General features: G+C 41.9%; 1 protein-coding gene across 2 annotated transcripts; it reads right to left on the reverse strand.

The window, feature by feature from the left end:
- Nucleotides 1-2444: 2444 nt before the first annotated feature.
- Nucleotides 2445-15992, reverse strand: LOC103476933 (probable E3 ubiquitin-protein ligase TRIM8). 2 transcript variants are annotated; one of them, XM_008429691.2, is made up of 7 exons: nucleotides 15602-15992; nucleotides 13556-14159; nucleotides 6661-6756; nucleotides 5204-5437; nucleotides 5075-5106; nucleotides 3688-3803; nucleotides 2445-3609 (listed from the first exon to the last, which is right to left on the reverse strand). In XM_008429691.2, exons 1-7 carry the CDS (start codon nucleotides 15613-15615, stop codon nucleotides 2972-2974), a joined length of 1734 nt encoding a protein of 577 aa, XP_008427913.1. In that variant the 5' UTR covers nucleotides 15616-15992; the 3' UTR covers nucleotides 2445-2971. The 2 variants fall into 2 exon arrangements, with proteins under 2 accessions (XP_008427913.1, XP_008427914.1); XM_008429692.2 differs by having other exon boundaries at nucleotides 15598-15992.
- Nucleotides 15993-17588: the final 1596 nt, after the last annotated feature.

Raw genomic sequence — 17588 nt, forward strand, 5'->3', positions numbered from 1 at the left:
GGGGGTGTGGGGAGGTACTCACTGATCTGACGAGTGTGTCAACAAAAAGAGAAGACAATGCATTAGGGAATATCTTAGAGAGGTGACAGCTGCCATCCATCAATCTGCAAACTGTAATGAGTCCATCTCTAAACAGTGAATCCATCATTCCACTCTGGGATCATTTGCAAGTCAAGACAGTTACCAGTCCTCAGAGGACCGGACATGTAATCAAGCCTGCGAGAAATTTTAATCGAAGTAATTGCAAATAATTGGACGCTGAAGTTATTGTTTATCTCCATTCGTTGACTTTTAATTGCTGGATGTAATTCTAGATTCATTTGTTTGCAGCTGAATCTACAGCTGTATTTATAATCACACTACACATTAGCAATGGCATGTGGAACTCTCCCATAGTGGCATACAGGGGGACATAGGGAGAAATACAGAAAACCAGCACCCATTTCAACTCCGTCACTCTCTGACCAATTGACAAAAGGAAAAAAAAATAACACAAAGAGCAGCTGCGAAGCTTTCCACACACAGGTACGGCCGTCTGGCGTCCAGCAGCAGGCCGGGGCGTGTTGTACTCCTGCATATATGCAGCTCAAACACACCTGCTACGACGGAGCGCAGCTGCCGGTGCATCACCTATTTACCCCAAATACAGAATAAACACTGTGACCGTGTTCTGACACCTGAGCACACACCTAACTATAAACACAACAGTCAAAACGGCCAGGTTTGAGTTAGCATTAATGGCAGGTAAAAAGGTGAAGTTCATTTGAAATGAACTCTTCAATAATTCAGAGGGATTAGATGCGACCTCCTTTAGAATAGCGGCTGTACAGTAGCGCACAGGAGGAAAAGCAGTGAATAATGATGATGCTATTTGGGCTCCAAACACAGATCAGACTGTAGTTCTGTAATTAAATCTCATCTCCTTTCTTTGCTGCTTAAAGGGTGTGTGTGTGTGTGGGGGGGGCAAATATAGAAATGTTTGACGTACAAAATCAGTCTGGGCTAATAAAACGAGAAAACAAAACAAGGGGGGGGAAGATTTTACAGCCAATAAATAAGTGATAAGCTTCACTCCCCTCACAACCGAGCCCTTTCTATTCCTTTTCCTCTCAACCCTGACTTTGCCCCCCAGCTCTCTTATTATCTCACTGTGGGGGAGGTGCACTGTTAAAAAAAAAGAAAGAAAGAAAAAAACCGAACATGAGTGACAGATATATAGAAGATGACGATATTCCATCCAGCCCCTCATTAAAACCCTGCGCTTATGTCATCCACCGCTCAGACCCTCCCTCTCCTCTTCAACCACTGTCCTGCCGCTGCAAATCAAAACCCGGCAGAGGAGGGGAGAAGGAGGTGCTGCTCATCAGTTATTCCCCTTCTCTGACCTAACTTGACAAGCGGCTCCCGTAATGAGACAAAGAGGGATGAGACAGAGATTTTGCCACAGACCAGAATGTTGACGAGGAAGTGAACTGTCCTAAATTGGCAGATAATGGGCCTGCTGAGGGCCACGCTGGAACAAATCATTGTTCAGACCTCCTCCACCGTGTTCTCTCTGTCTCAGCTGGATGAGCTACAGTCAGGGCTCTTTGTTTGTTTTAAATTAAACTCTTGCATTCCCCCCCCCCAAAAAAAAATCTGCTTTGTAGAGGAGTATTTATTTTTTTGTCCAACTCCTTTGTGATTTGGTAATCAAATGCATATCTTCAGTATGTTTAAACTAGCCCAGTGCCTTGTTCACATGTAATTTTGACCCCCCCGCCCCCCACAAAAAATGTCTTCAAATCTCGACAGTTCTTTGCTGTCTGAGCTTCAGATTTTCAGTCTGCTAATCTGTCAGGTTAGTTTTCTTTTTTTCTGAAACCGATTGAGTTTTCTTTTGTGTTTCGGATCATTTTGTCGCTGAAAAATTCACCCTTGTTTCACAAAGTTCTTATCAAGAATATGTCAGTACTATTCTACAATGACTGTTTTCACGCCTGAAAACTTTTCAGCATTTCAGTTCTCAATGCTGAAACGAAGCAAAGCAGTCCAAGGTCACGCTACCACTACCATGATGTTGTGGTTTTTTTCTGAAAAGTTATGTTAATTTTACAAAAATAATACAAAACCACAAAAAATTCATATATAACTGGGCAGAGTTACTTTTTTCCCGCATATAATCTGGTTTCTTTAGATGGATTTTTTTTTCCTTAATGAATTAAATCATAATTTTGTATTAACTATTTACAGGTCATCATTGTCTGATGTTAAAATTTATCTGATGATCTGAAATATCTAGGTGTGGCAAAAAAAAAAAGCACACCTTTTTTTTTGCCACACCTAGCTGGAGGCAAATACTTTTTCCAGCACCGTATTTTCCCCACTTTAAACTACAGCAGGACGCGATGTTTGAGACGGCAACGTTCAGTGAGACGGCAAAAAAAAAAAACCTTCAAGATTCCTTCAGAGGGTTTTGATCTGCTTATTTATTCAACATCTTTCACATACTTTGGTTTATTCATATTCTTCTATAAAAAATACATGAAAAAAACTGACAAGCATTTGGAGTCCAGTGTTTTGTTTTTCTTTTCCTCAAGCCACGTTGACATCCGTCAGCACGGAGACGTTTCCCTGCTCACTTTCAGCCGCAAGCAGGAAATAATCGAGAGCTAAGGAGATGCAAGTACATCAAGAGTGGAGTTAACAGTCTTTTTTAGGCACTGACGTCCCACAGCAGGACTCGTGATGAAGAACATGTCACTTCCTCATTTGCTGCTTGGATGGAGTTTAAGACTTAAAAAATTCACATCAGCACTTACAGTGAAGTTGAAAAAGAAACTAGCTGCAAACTTACAACGGGTTCAGGAGTTACTAGTGTTACTGGGATGAACGGGCTACAATGATTTGCAGAAGTGTTGTCGAACAGATTTTGAAATCATATCCTGAAAGGGGTTCTGATGCAGTAACAGAACCAAACGCTGATTCTGATTCATTTGGTCCCATAATGCTTGGTTGAAGACTGGCCGTATAGGCCGTAGAAGTCATGGTGCCTGGAGGTTTGCGACGCATCCATCAGGCCCCTGACGGGAAAATGCTGCAAGGGCTGACTCGCAGGAAGAGGGGCGTGCGGGGGGAACTCCTGAGAGGGGAAGGTATCCGGGTACGAAGGCTGGGGGGCGCGGGAAGCCGGCGCTCGGGAGCAGCAGCAGTTATTTAGGGTGCACATCAGCACTTTCCTGCTCTCGTACATGGATTGTTGCGACGCTCCTCCGCTGGGGAAGTGGGACGATGGGAAAAGGTTTCCTGAGTGGTGGCTAGAGCTTGACCCCAGGCCCACCATGTGATGCGCCGCCGAGTCGAGGAGGCGACCGGAGGTGTGGGGAGTCTGGGGGAGGACCTCGGAGGAATACACAGAGGAGGAACGGTGGCTCTGCTCAGTCAGGAAGGGCTTTTTGCTGCTGTAGATTAAATGCGAAGGATCCTGCGAAGAGGAGTTTTCCGAGTTACTCTCCAGGAAAGCCATGCTGTATTTCCTCTTCTGCAGGCCTGAACTCATTCCCAGTTGAGAACCAGCGTGGCTGCTGTGAGACTGGACGATCTCAAGAATGGACGCTTCATTAAACGGCTCTGGAAAAGTTAAACAGGCAAACTTTTAATAGGTTACACTCATCCATTCATTAGTTACTCGATGCTTCTCCTGCCTACCTTCAAGCATTTTTCGCAGGTTCTTCTCTCTCGTCGAGAGGTCGGATAAAAAATGATGAGAGTTGAGCTGGCCTACTCTGAGGGCAGGGATGGCCCCACTTAGATGCGAGTTTAACCTGGAAGAAAAACACCCAAATAAAAACCACAACCATAAACAATTGGGGCACACTTCAACTATTATTCACATTCAACAGTGTTCCATTTGGGGTCATTTAGGTAAGTGAATGGTTAACTCTGCAAGATTAAAGGTGATGTAATTCATTAACACTCTGTACCTTTACCTCTACGAGGCCAGCATCAGCAGTACAGAGTCCCACACAGAACAGGATAACCAACGCTAAGTGGATGAACCAGATTTAATAAATCTACACTACAGGTGTCAAACTCAAGGCCAGGGGGCCAAATCTGACCTGCCGAAGCTTTTTATGTGGCCCTCTAGACTACAAAATGAAATGACACCCCTGAGCTACACAGTCATTAAAACAATAAACAATTGTTCATACACTATCAAATACACCTGCACTACTATATATGGAGTTACATCTGGAAACACAGAGCAAGCAAAACACAAACTGATTTTTATTTATTTATTTTTTTATGAGACTTTAAGCTGCTTCCATTCACTTCTGCGCATGGTAATTTGCTACAGTGAAGAGGTAAACCAGGCTTGCCAGGGAGTATTATTACATTCTTGGGTGGGTTGCTGGGGTTTTAGGTGACCAAATTGCTGCTATCAGATATTTCTTTTGACTTCTTCTTTTGTGTACATGTCGGCATATGAATTTTCACCTTTTGAGCTGAAGCTGGAGTTCAGAGAGATAATCTGATGCCATCACTAATTCAGTCATGTGGTGCAATGGGTGCTCCATATGTCAGCTTTGGCTGTGTTTCTTCCACACTCCATATATTTATTCATTTGGACAGGAATTTGACTGTAACCATTGTGAGCTACAAGCCCAAACACAAAACAAGTGTGTTGCCTTTCAAAGTAATGCAAGAAAAAAATTACATACTGGGACCTTGTAACAATTCTTTAGTGCCTCCTGCATTCAGAATGATCTTATTTCTGCTTTGCAGCTAAACACACTAAACACTACTCTGCTGTTGCAGACCTTTCTCTGTATGCAGCTGTTTAAAGCCCCTCAGCTTGGATGCAAGCAATGATTTTTATATCTAAAGTTCACTGCCAAAGGAAGAAGTCAATAGCTGGCTCAGCTGAAGTAGCAAACTAAATATAGTGCTGCTTTTCAATTACTCAATGAATCACATGTAACTGTCAAAGGCTCCCTCTTAGTTTTCAGTTACCAAGATACAAACGTTTTCTTATGTTTTATCACATTTTAGATTGGAAGTAAATAAAAAACTGGTTCCCTAAATAGACACCTACCTATCCATTAGCAGCTGGTAAGGTTTGGTGTTCTGAAAAAAAAAAAAAAGATCCAAAGGTCATTAAAGTTTAAAACACAACAAAATATCAACAATATAAAAAAGCAAAAGGAGACGTTTTGATTTGTACCTTCATGAAGTTTAAACTCTCTGTTCTTTGACAGAAGGACTGAACCGAGCTCAGGAGCTTCTCTGACTCCTGCCGCTTCTCGTTGAGCTGCAGGACCTGCTGCGAGTTCTTCCTCGCATACATGGTGTAAGTGCTCTCCAGCATCTGCACAGTCTCCGCTTGGTTTGCCTCAAGCAGCGCATACATCCTCTGATACTGAGCTCGGACACGCTCCTTCAGCTCGCATACAGCCTCCTGAGGGGAAAGGCATTCGTAAACAAGCGCGCATGCTAACAAAGCCCAGCATTGACTTTGTCGATGGGCATTTTACCAAATAAACGCAAACAACTTCTGGAACTTCTGGAAAGTTTTTTTTTTTTAAGAAGAAACAGTTTAAAAAAAAGGAACTTGGCTGCTACAAGCTTCCTGTATTCTCAGAAGTGAATTAGGCAAATGTTTTACAAAATATACTTTCCTTCATGCAGAAGCTATTGTAGATGTGCATTTATTTGTAGCATGATACAACTTTTATTTCTATGTTTTTGCATCAAACACTTTTTGCTCCCTTCGTTACTTAGACAAAATTTGCAAAATGCTAATTCTGTCATTCTAAGATGAAGTTGAGTTGTTCTGTTTAATATTTTTACTGAAATAGTCGATAAGTCATCATAAGGTACAACAGTGAACGTTCGTTATACGAGACAGTTCTTTTGTAAAGTGAAATGGATAAGGTGTTTAAAAAAACCTTAAAAGTATCAATTGGTTTTAGCTAAGATAAACGCTGAGGGTAAAAGTCTGTGAATTTATCAGACATCATAGAATAAAGTTTCCATTTAGCTCATTGGCTGCATCGCACTACATCACTTTGTTGTCTAAAAACCTATTGGCTGCATAAGCAGTGTGTGAAGTAGAAATATGACTTGTAGATAGTAACTTGTAGATCAATAGTTAATAGGTGTCACCCAGGATTATTCTACAATATCTGTTCATTTTTGAACAAACAATAATCCTCAAAATGAATACAAATCCACTCTTTTTTTAAAAGGTTTTATTGGCTCTAGTGGCCTTTATTTGATAGAAAATTGACAGGAAAGCGGGTAATGAGAGAAGGGGGAAGACATGCGGCAAAGGTCACCAGGCCGGGAATTGAACCTGCGACGGCCGTGTCGAGGATTAAGGCCTCCATGTGTGGGTTGTACTTAAGACCTGCGCCACCACAGCACCCCACATCCACTCTTCTTTATGATTACACACTCAATGGTAAGGTGCAATTCATCCATCATATGAAAATATTTTTACCGATACACTATCTGCCTGATTTGACTTTAATAACAACTGGAGCTGTTTGAGACATGGACATTTTGAAGCAGTGGAAAAAGGTAACGTTGCTTTTACAAAGCACACAAAATTTGACCCCCATGCCATCGATCCGATTTTAGCCCAGTCTAAGTTTCTGTGCGGTGTGTGCTGTGCTTCACCTTCAGAAGGGTTTTATCCGAGTCCAGCTTGCTGAGCTGCTCATCGATGTTCTGAACACGACAATCCAGTCTGTCTTGCTGCCTCATTAGCATGGCCTGTTGAGAGAGAGAGAGACACGGATCAGAGAGTCGAAGCACAACAGGATGCACTAAAAACACAAAGACAATGATATATAGAGACTCTGCTGCCCTGACCTCAGCAAACCTCAGATAACCATGACTTCCTCCACAACCCCAATTAGTCAGGGGAAACAGCTGCCCGCAGTAGGCACGTGCAATTACCCATTAGGAGGGAAGCGGCAAAGGCAAACACGACTGCACAAATCTATTTCTGATTGCTCCAAGGTTTGTGAGGGACCCTGTAACGATAAATGTAGCCCATTGTTGCGATCAGTCGACCTCTTTTCTCTTCAGAGCAAAATCAAAAAGAGCTACAGGAGCCAAAGGCCAGCGAGAGAGCTAGTAAACATAATCCCCCTCTATTTACAGCAGGAGATAGAAATCAATCTGCAGACACAAGCCGACATCAGAGCAAGAGCAGAGGAGGGCAGGTATGCTTTTTAATGAACCGTTTCTGCATGGCAAAAGGCACCGTGAAACCCTCGCTGTCAAGGCAACAAAGCCTTGCCTATGCATTTATATGTCAGAGATATTTCATACGCAGGGGGAGCAAAAGCAGCACCACCTCTACGCCGTTTTATGCTGCTTTATGCGCATTACTTCCTACACTGGCGTCTGTGTGTGCATGCATGTCAGGGTTCAACTAAAGATAGGGTGCAAAAGTGCACAATGCAAAATATGACTTTGAGAACGACGCGCGTAAGACCGAGACTGAAAGCGAGCAAAGAAGGAGAACGAGGACATTCCTTTGACCTCTTGAGGGAGTTTCATGGTTGTTACATTAAGGTATCTGAGCAACAGGACTCTTCAGCTGCTGACAACACTCATACTGAAAGCAGGAGCTGATATTTTAACACCACATTACACAGACCAGAGCCAGCAGACTCAACTGGTTTTAAACAGCTATAAGAAAAGAAGACCTATATGCTTACTATAACTATTCGTACAGAGAAAAGCAGTTTTTTGTATAATTTTGAACCGAGAAACTAATTAAAAACACACACAAAAAAATCAAGAAAACAGAGTTAAATTAGCTCGCTCTGCTCCGTTTTGATACAGTAATATTGTTATTTGGATTATTTCCAGCTCACCGCTTTAGATTGTTTAATAGAAAGAAATGTATTTAAAATGTTACCCCAGATTCATTTTTAGCTCCATCCCTTCCAAAATTTTAAACCATTAGAGTACAATACAATGCAGCAACCTCCAGTTCTTTCTTCCTCTCTATAGTTTCTTGTTTGACTTTCAGGTTGGCCAAGATCTTCTGGTGGTCGGAGAAGGAAAACGATAGAAATCATCACAAAATGACACCATACTTATGCGCTTTCGGATCAACATATCCTACTGTGAAAGTTTTTTGTAATCAACATAAGACAGCAACAAGGCTCAAACCATCATGCAGCCACCTCCATGTACCACAGTTAAACAGGGATATCCTTTGAGGCATTCGTGTTCCCATTTTAATTTTTTTCCCAAACTTGCTTCTACATTCTGATGATTCGTTCATGAGGGCCATATTTGTACAGGTCTGGCTACATGCTAAGCATCGTTACGAAGTCTCAGTTTCATTCACAGTCTAAAGAAAAGAGGCTTTTCAAGCAACTCCCTGTGCAATTGTCTTGGACATTTTCTTTCAGTCTTGTATTTGCCAGCCACCGTAAAAATTATTCAAAAGTCACATATTTCTGTCATCTGAACTTAAACGTCTCGACTGGGTGCAGTAGGAGACCTGTACCTTCATCGTCATTAACTGAGATGCTAGAAATTTTTCCTTCTGACAGAAACTGAAGTCGGGTGAAGATTTGCTTTGCTTTGATTTCTCTCTTATTAATGACACCTCTAACATTACATTCAGTCAATCACTGGAGCTATTTTTAATGCCAAATATTGACCAACGTAGGCTTATTTTCAAATACTTTGAGTATCAATCGATGCAGTGTTGACTAATTTGTTTTGAAACCGATACCACACACAGAGGAATAGAAAATAATCTTGCACGCAGGAACAGGTAGAGTTATTTAAAAGAGACAGTGATAAAGCTGAGCGGTGGAAGCAGACAAGCCAATTAAAGCTGTACGAAATACACAGCATAGAGTCCAGCTTATGTTGAAAACTGCATCATACGTTTGTTTCAGTGGAACATAATTGAGAAATAATGGGATGACAATATTTGCCTCTGAAAAGCTGACAGTTTCAGAAAGTTAACTGGAGGGTAGATTCAGTTCACTCAGCAACATCTTTGGTTAATAACTGAGCATTTATTATTATTAGCGATGCACCGACAGATCAGCCAGTAAGTCTATGAATCACTTTGGGCTGCACTGAAAGACACAATGTGGAGAAAAGTTGATCAAACGTAATCTGGCAATTTTCCTTCGATCTGCAGATCGAAGGTCAAATACTGGAAAATATGTTTCTTAGTCGGTTCATCAAATTAATTAGAAATAAAAACTTTCAACTTGTTTGTCTGTAATAACATGCTCTCTGATGAACTTTGTTGCTTCATTGCTCTACATCAACAAGTTCCAATGTACCTTGTAAAGCAGTGCACAAAAAAATGCCTTTTTCCGCATGACTCTTAACAAAACAACTAATCTTAAACTACTTGGATTGTATTGGAGACAAAAAAAATCCTTACTGGAACATCCCTTCGCAGAAAACAAAACAAGATGTACACAATCTCAACTTTGCTTCTTGCTTACTCAGCATGCAGTTTTCGCTTAAAAAAAACAAAACAACCCCCCCCCCCTCTTTTTTGAAAATCAATGAATAAAAGCTTCTATAATTTTCTTTCTTTTTATGTAAGACAAATGTAACCAGCTGACTTTTTCCTGATCAATTCCAGATTCACATTGTAGGGTCTAATATAGACTCGTCTCCTTTTTGTATGTATTTTGTACGTCTTCGCTGCTGTCTGCCTCACAAATTGCCCCTTGGGGATGATAAAGTTTACTTGACTTGACTTGAATGGTCCTGGACCGATATATATTGCATTGTTAGTATAACTATGAACCAAGTCGACCCTTCAGGTCATCAGAAACCCCACTCACTCGGTTTCCCCAGGACCAGAACTAAACTAGGAGAAGCAGCATTTAGTTTCTATGCTCTTCAGCTCTGAAACAAACTCCTGAAATATGCAGCAACTTTCAACTCCTTCAAATCCAGAAACAAACACATTTTTGTTCCTGCAGCTTTCGATCAAAGAATCCCACTAACAAACTGTCTCACTAATCACAAATGAGTGGCTGAAACATGAGATTGAAGATGACAATCGTTGCTCTTGGAGTCTCATAACTCCTGGCAGTGATTCGTTTTAAATTTGCTGCCTTCGATGCAATGCTTTTCAGTGTTTGCTGTGTAAAAGCAAAGCTCAAATATTTTTCCCATTTCATTGTTTTGTTTTTTTTTTGAGTTCTTGTTGCGCTCTTTGGAAGTGTATAGCTGGAGCTATGCTAACATACTGCTCTGTTTGGAGGTATTTTATAAAACTTAAAGGTGCAGTCATTTCTTTCGAAATGGATGAGATCGTATTGCACTTTTTTGTTTTGCATTTTTGCACAAATACTGTGAAACCGCAGCGTTTCTAATCAAGGTGATCGTACAGAGAGAGAGAGAGAGACCTGTACCCATATCAGATGACTTAGCCATGAAGGCTCACATGGCACCTTGTCTCTTCCAGTTTTAAGTCGCACCTTTTACACAGTATTCTGTGTACATCAGTGGCTCGGCCTATACGTCGTATTTTCTAAAACAGCAGAAAAGCTTTGGAACAAATTAATGCTGTACATCACAATAGCTGTTTTTTCCTCATTTTTGCCCCTCAGTCGTATTGTCCAAGCTTTGTCATTTCCCATCCCATTCCCATTTTTAGCTTGCTGCGCTTCAAATGCAACACGGAGGCCGAGGCCACGCAGCAGCATGAAAGCCCACCTTTATCAATCTGAAATCTGCCAATGATCACTTTTCCACGCTGTCCTATTTAAGCTTCCCGACACCAGTGGGCTACCGGGAAGCTCATGTTTAAATGAGGAGCCTCGGGCTCAATGAACAGAGAGCCTCTTTCACAATCAACAGACAAATATTCCCCACTTCTGATGTCAGTGCACTGCCCTCAGCATTCTGGGGAACTGACTCACTCAAGCTACGATAGGAGAAAATGCAAACAGCAGAGCCTCGGTGAGGGACGGTTTCCTGCCGAGGTGCCTGAGAAAAGCCAAGGTGAGGTTGTGTGGGAGGGGTCCTCCTCCGCTTGCCCCGGGGATAACATTGCTATTATATTACTCTTCCTTTCTCATCTCAAAATTACCAACGAGCATGCGGAAAGTTAGTTTTTTTCTTTTTTTTTAAAAGAAATCTCCTTAGAGAAGCAAAGACACCCAAAAATATGAACATACTGTTGCTACTTTGTTTTTTTTCCCTCCTCCGTTTGCCCCAAAAGCAACAAGAGTGCTGCCAGGGGAATTTAAAGTGCTTTCACCAAAATAGACCACAGCTCCGTCAAGGAGAAAGACCTCTCAGTAAATACTGATGAGAAGCCACTCCGGGCCTCAAATTACTTTAACAAACGACGCAGCGCAGAAGAAGCCCAACGTTTTGGCTGCTGGAGGAATCAAAGTGGGTGTGAGGGTCTAAGCATGGACGGCGTTAATCTGAGAGAAGCCAGGATGTCTTTTTTTTTTCTTTTTTTTCTTTCCTCCCTGGGAATATAAGGTTGAGAAAGAACAAAAAAAAAAAAAAAAGATGGGTGGGTGTGTGCATGCAAGTGTGCAGAAAGGGAGAAAAGGGAGAGAGAAAGAGCAGCTGTGGAAAGGGCTGAACAGACAGCTTTTGTCCCAATAATAGCTCAGAACCGGGGAAACGTTTTGCACAAGGGACTTGGAATAATTTGGGACTTTTTTGATTTACTTTGGAGAAAAAAAAAATGCTGTAACTTTCCTATTTGGAAATATTTCAATCACTAAAAGCATCAATGACGAGGCAACGCGGCGGACGTAAAAACGTATTTGCTTCTTACTATCTTTCCGTCGCTGATGGGACGGCTCAGGATGGAAAAGTATACGAGGGTGGTGGTTTATGACACCTTTCAACTTACATCAGAGTTGTGAAATCAGAGCAAGCTGCTATAAGACAGTACTTACACTCTCTGAACAGTTTCAAGCATCTTAGTGGGGTTTTGTTTGCTAGACAATCACAAAGTACATGATTCTAAAAAAGAAAAAAATATATGTATGGTCTTAAAGTGGCCAAATAAAAATTTTAAGTGTGACTTTGACTAGGCCATTCTAACACGTAAACCATGACAATGTAGTTTTAGCTGATGTAGTTTCAAGTTTTTTGCAGCTTCTAACAGGTTTTCTCCAAGCAGTGTTCTGTATTCAGCCGCATCCATATTTCCTGCTGAAGAAAAACATCTGCACAGCATGATGTTGCCACCACCGTGCTTCAGAGCAAGGATGGTGCTCTTGGAGTGATGTGCAAATTCAGATTGCTACCACATGTAGCATTCTGAGTATATAAGCACTTAGGAATGCACAGATATTAAAAATTGGGCCGAAATCGATATCCAATCGATTACACTTTAGACACCGTGCAAAAGTGACCACACCGCCTACATTGCTTCTCTGCTTCATTTAAAACACCCCATAATCAGTGCTGCATCACCAGCTCCATCACATGACCGAACAAATACCACATGACCAACCTTCGGCCCGTCCTAAAACACATACACAAACGGCAACAAAGGCCAGGGCTCTCTTGAAAAAGAAATTTCAAATCAGGTATGTTTATGTAAAACATACCTGGTTACATAAAGGAAACAAACAAACAACAACAAGATGAAAATAAACAACAATTTTTAATATCTAAACGGTTTTACTTATCGGACTAATACCGATGCGATGAGAAATTACCAACATCGGCGGATACCAATGTTGATGCATATTTATGATACAAACCTAATAAAAGCACACAACACTTTTCAGGTTATATTTATGAAAAAAAAAAAAAACTATTGTCTTTTACTTCTGCTTCACACTGATTTGTGTCGGTCCATCGCTCAACATAAATGCTTTTGTCTTGTAACCAGACAAAACGTGGAAAAATTCAAGGGGCTGTAAATACTTTTCCAACACACTGTATTCCAGCCGCGACGGGCTGGTTTATGTGAGAAGCATTCCTCCAAGCACCTCCCATCCTAAGGTCAACCCTGCCAAGACGAATCATAACTCATTTGTTAACAGTTTGCTGCCAGATGATCGCTTTCTGCAGCATCTGCTTCCCACCTTTCTGTGTCTCTCCTTTCGAAAACGTCTCGCCCGGGTTCAGCTGGGAGCCCACGAGGGGAGATGAAACGCTAAATTATCTGAGGCGTTATTCATAACAAGCCGCTTTAAATCAAGGCGGCTGGTATTAACCAACACACGAGGATCTGCCCCCCACCCCGCTGCACAGGGGTCGTCACTTCCGGTGGGTGCCGACTACATCGCAGCACTTACCCGAGGGCGCAGTGCTGCTAATGCAAAGGCGTGGACCTCCTCGATGGGGGGTGTGATCAAGGTTAAAAGCTGTGTGTGTGTGTGGGGGGGTGTGCGTGTGTGTGAGTGAGTACTTTTATCTGCTTAGAAGCACAGCTTTTTTCTCCCCCCTTTCAAATCAGATTAAAAGACGGCATAAAAAGAAAATATACTTTTGCCAATCGAACTAGAAGAAATATTTCCCACGCCGACGTGTTTTCTCCATCTTAGAGCGAACCAGTGTAAGTAGGTGTGATTTATACCTGCATTTGTACACGCTGTGTGTCCACATCGCACACCGTGTGTCTTTGGTTCGTGCAGTGGGAGATGTAGCAGAAGGGGCACAGAGCCACCTGCTCTTCCTCACAGTGGAGCAGCCTGTATTCCTCGTGAGTGGGACACGTCCAGGCGCTCAGCTCTTCGATGTCTACTAACAGGTGTCCCGGGGCCGGACAAGGCTGCTGCAGGTGCGTCTGGACGTGGGTCTGGCAGCAAGGCTCCTTGCAACGCAGGCACACTTTCCTCACGGGCAGCGGGGGACCTCGTCTGCAGAGGACACAGTGCAGCACAGCGGGGGCTTTCTCCGCATTCAGAGCGTTAAACCGCTTAACGATGTTGGCGAGCTTAAAGTTCTTCTCCAGGGGTGGCTTCTGGTCGTAGTCGTGGTTGCACTCAGGACAGCGGACCGCCGCGCTTTCCTTGGCCCAGGCCTCAGAGATGCAGCCTTTGCAGAAGTTGTGCTTGCATGGCAACTGGATTGGCTCATCAAACACATTCAGGCATATAGGGCAGAGAAGCTCCTCCTCAAAGCAGTTTTTCCAGCTTGCATCCATAGCTTCGGTGGAGATCCAAACTGATGGTGTACAGCTGGGAAGGAAAAAAAAAGAGTAGCAGAGTGATTTAGTGTCCAGAAGATCACACGGAAAGATAAGGAAAAATGTATTAATTGTCAGGCACATCTAGTGTTACAATAGTAACACAACAGGGAAGGGCCTTAAGACGTGATAAACACCAATGGCCACTCTGAGTTTGTTAAAACTTTTATTCATTCTTAAAAATGTTTGTGTCCTTTATAGCACTACACTTGTAATCATCTCTACTAGTTCTACTGTTCGCAGAGTACCGTTTCCAAACATATTAGTAGAAAGTTCAGTGTAGAAAAAAAAAACTAGCAGAAAAAACAACACTATCTCCTAAGCCACTATCTTCAGAGGAACCCACTCAAGAGACTGGGGAAGGGGCTAGATTTACAAAATATGAACAGCACGGCCATCTTCAATGAAATTTTAAGGCATATGATGTTTTATCTGGTTATCAGCCTTTTTGGAAATGCAGATTTATTTTTCTAGCTGGACGTGGCACCTGTCCATACTGCTGAATCCATTGAGACCTAATTTAATTACGACAGTAGCAATATTCCTGAACTGCCAGTTAATTTACCTGAACTAAATACAACAAGAGAGATCTATGATTTATCAGGGAGAACGTGAGAGGTACCCAACTAAACCATGGAGGCGAGTTAAAAACCCCACGCTCCCTTAGCACTTCAGCAGAGACACAGGCCGATCGCCTACATTCAACGCTGCAGTGACGCAGTAACTCATGCAAAAGAAAACCCAACCAAGTGTTAAGTACAGACATAATTTTCATTGACATAATTTTCAGTAGGGTGAAATTTCTGGATTAAAAATACCTTTTAAAATTGCCCTGATGAAAAATTCAAATTTCCTAAAATATGATCATTTTGCATTTGCTGTAAGCCACACTCATCTAAACTGACAAAAATAAACACATAAAAAATTTTTATTGCTGCATGAAAGAAGAGTTTCCAATTTTTCACTGAATTACAAGAATAAAATTACGTTTTGTTGCGATGCACCTGCATACGACAGAAAAGCATAATAAAACTGTTCGGATTTGGTGGACCACTCCAAAATTATTAAAGGCCCCCCCATCTGGCCAGTCCGACTGAAAACTTTCTGGAGACGCCCCTGGGCACAGCAGGGGCAAACAGGTACACAGACCTCATGTTTTTGAAGCAGCGGAAGAGAAACAAAGTGATTTTAGAGTGAACTTCATAAACCCTACATATGAATCTGAGTGTTATCTGATCTTTTCACCAACAGGGCCACACACGCTGTGGCGTTTAAAAGCGAGTGACAACTTGCTGCTGAGAATTTGACTCCTTTCTGGTTGTTACACTAAGCTACGCTGACATTTTAATTACACGCTGTAATTTGCCGTTAAATGAGCTTTAAAGCGGAATATATAATGAGTGTATTTCTGCGGAAGAGAACGACGTTACCAACTATTTATTGTCCATGTCGTCGGCAGACTCCGGTGCTCCTAGAATAAAGCCGAGGAGCTTGTCATCCAGCCCGCGATGAAACCCAGCTCTCTCCGGTTAGATTACAGCCGTCTGTCCGACGCAGCGCCCCGACGCCGGGCTTTTAGGACATTCCCAGCTGCTTCTGTCGACTGTTTCGCTTTCCCGTCAACTCTCTGAGTAAGGTTTTACTGTAAGCAGAGGCAGACGGTGACTGGTCGGAAGAGAGCACGGTGCTTTCACACCGACTCCAACCCCCAGCTCCGACACACCGTGACCCGTCACAGAGTTGACACACAGACGGGGAGGAGCCGAGAGGAGGAAGGGAAGGCGAGGCGAGCAAAGGAGCGGACACAGCAAACTCTACCGGACACACTGCAGAAGACCGGTGTGAGCCACCCGGGAACATGCTTTAAATCCGAACCCGGAGAGGGCACAGCCCTCAGGGGCCCATGCGAGGGTCCGTAAGCAGGGAGGAAACGTGGGGGAAAAAAAATAAAAAATAAAAAAACTGTGAAAGCGCTTCTTTTCTTTGAAAGTTTTTCAGGTACATTTTAACAATGAACTGGAGTGCTCGCAAATATATTTGCAGGTTAAAACTACTTTAGGTTTTTAGGTCCAGTTGCGGTTTCTGCATGAAAAATTATCCTGGACTCGTTCTTCTACCCTCATCCTCCATACTCTACAATAATAATAAAAATAAATAAATGTTTGCGATGTAACGTATTTTTAATTCTTTTTCAGTTACGCTCAAAATTATTAATTGATTTAGGTTTAAAGTGATCTTTTCCGGTTAGCAAGATGTTTCATTGACTGGAAGTAATAACTTTTTCTGAACTGCTCAGCCAACAGAGGGTGATGACATTTTCAACTTTAAAGACTTGAAGTTCATCGCCAAAGATAAATAATCCACCAATTAATGAGAAAGGTATAAATAAACAATTTTTGACATGTCATCTTTGCAGAAGAATATCAATGATTTTTTTCCCCTAGAACTACTTCTCATTTTAGATATATCTATCATTTTGAAAGACGTGACTATTTCAGTTCCTATCAGAAACAACCTTCTTGAGTCAATGAAAATCATTTTAAAACCATGTCTAACTGAGGTATGAGTAAGTGTGAGTCTAACTGTAAGAAATTCTTAATTATATTAGCAAAAATATTTTAAATCTCTGTTTATAGTAAATATGGTTTGACTAGTCTATGTATTTGTGAACTAGAGATGATCAAGTGCTAGTTTCAGCTTTACACTCACAATGCATCGCAGCTTATTCTGTACAGTACATAGGAGTGACCAGCCATGGATAGAAGAAAAGCAATAGGAAGTTGACTGATAGCCTTTATTTTCCCCCAATTAGGTCCAGTGTTTGGTATTTGATGTGTGACAAAAAAGCAAAAACAGAGGACACTTGAAAGGGAACAAGTACTTTTTCAAAGAACTTCATAAAATAAGTTTAGCAGAGCAGAAACATCTTCGTATGTTATTAGGATTTATTGATCCAGTCCATTAGATTGCATTTGTCTGTATTTAGAAGCTGAACTTCCACCCACAGTCTCAATCTTTCTGCAGCTTTTCTTCCTGAATTACCCTGCTTTTAGCTCCGTCCATCTTCCCATCAACTCTGACCTGCTTCTCTGTCCGTCCAGGACAAAAAGCCCTCCCACAGCTTCCTGCTGCTACCACCATGTGGATGACGTGTTCCTGGCTATAGAGATAAGCTGCAAATAGGTCTTCTTGTGAATTTCTTTTTTAAACCAGTCACTCTCTTCTTGTCACTCTTACATTAAGTCAATAGTTGTGATAATAACAGTAGCTCTGTCACCAGACTCAACCTTTACTGTGGGCCTCCTGCTGATTGCCAAGCCTGTAGGTTCATGGGTAGGTTTAGTGGTAACATTCACTCTGTTTAAGATAATACATTCAGAAGTGCTGACTGAGATGCTCAGAGCTTGGAATATTATTTCCT

This window comes from Poecilia reticulata, linkage group LG15 (assembly GCF_000633615.1).
Source record: "Poecilia reticulata strain Guanapo linkage group LG15, Guppy_female_1.0+MT, whole genome shotgun sequence".
In the NCBI taxonomy this organism is placed as follows: domain Eukaryota; kingdom Metazoa; phylum Chordata; class Actinopteri; order Cyprinodontiformes; family Poeciliidae; genus Poecilia; species Poecilia reticulata.

Coding starts and splice junctions, on each gene's coding strand:
- LOC103476933 (XM_008429691.2), bottom strand. Junction 5,438..6,660: donor CGGATAAAACCCTTCTGAAG/GTGAAGCACAGC, acceptor CTTTCCCCTCAG/GAGGCTGTATGCGAGCTGAA. Junction 5,107..5,203: donor AGAGTTTAAACTTCATGAAG/GTACAAATCAAA, acceptor TTTTTTTTTCAG/AACACCAAACCTTACCAGCT.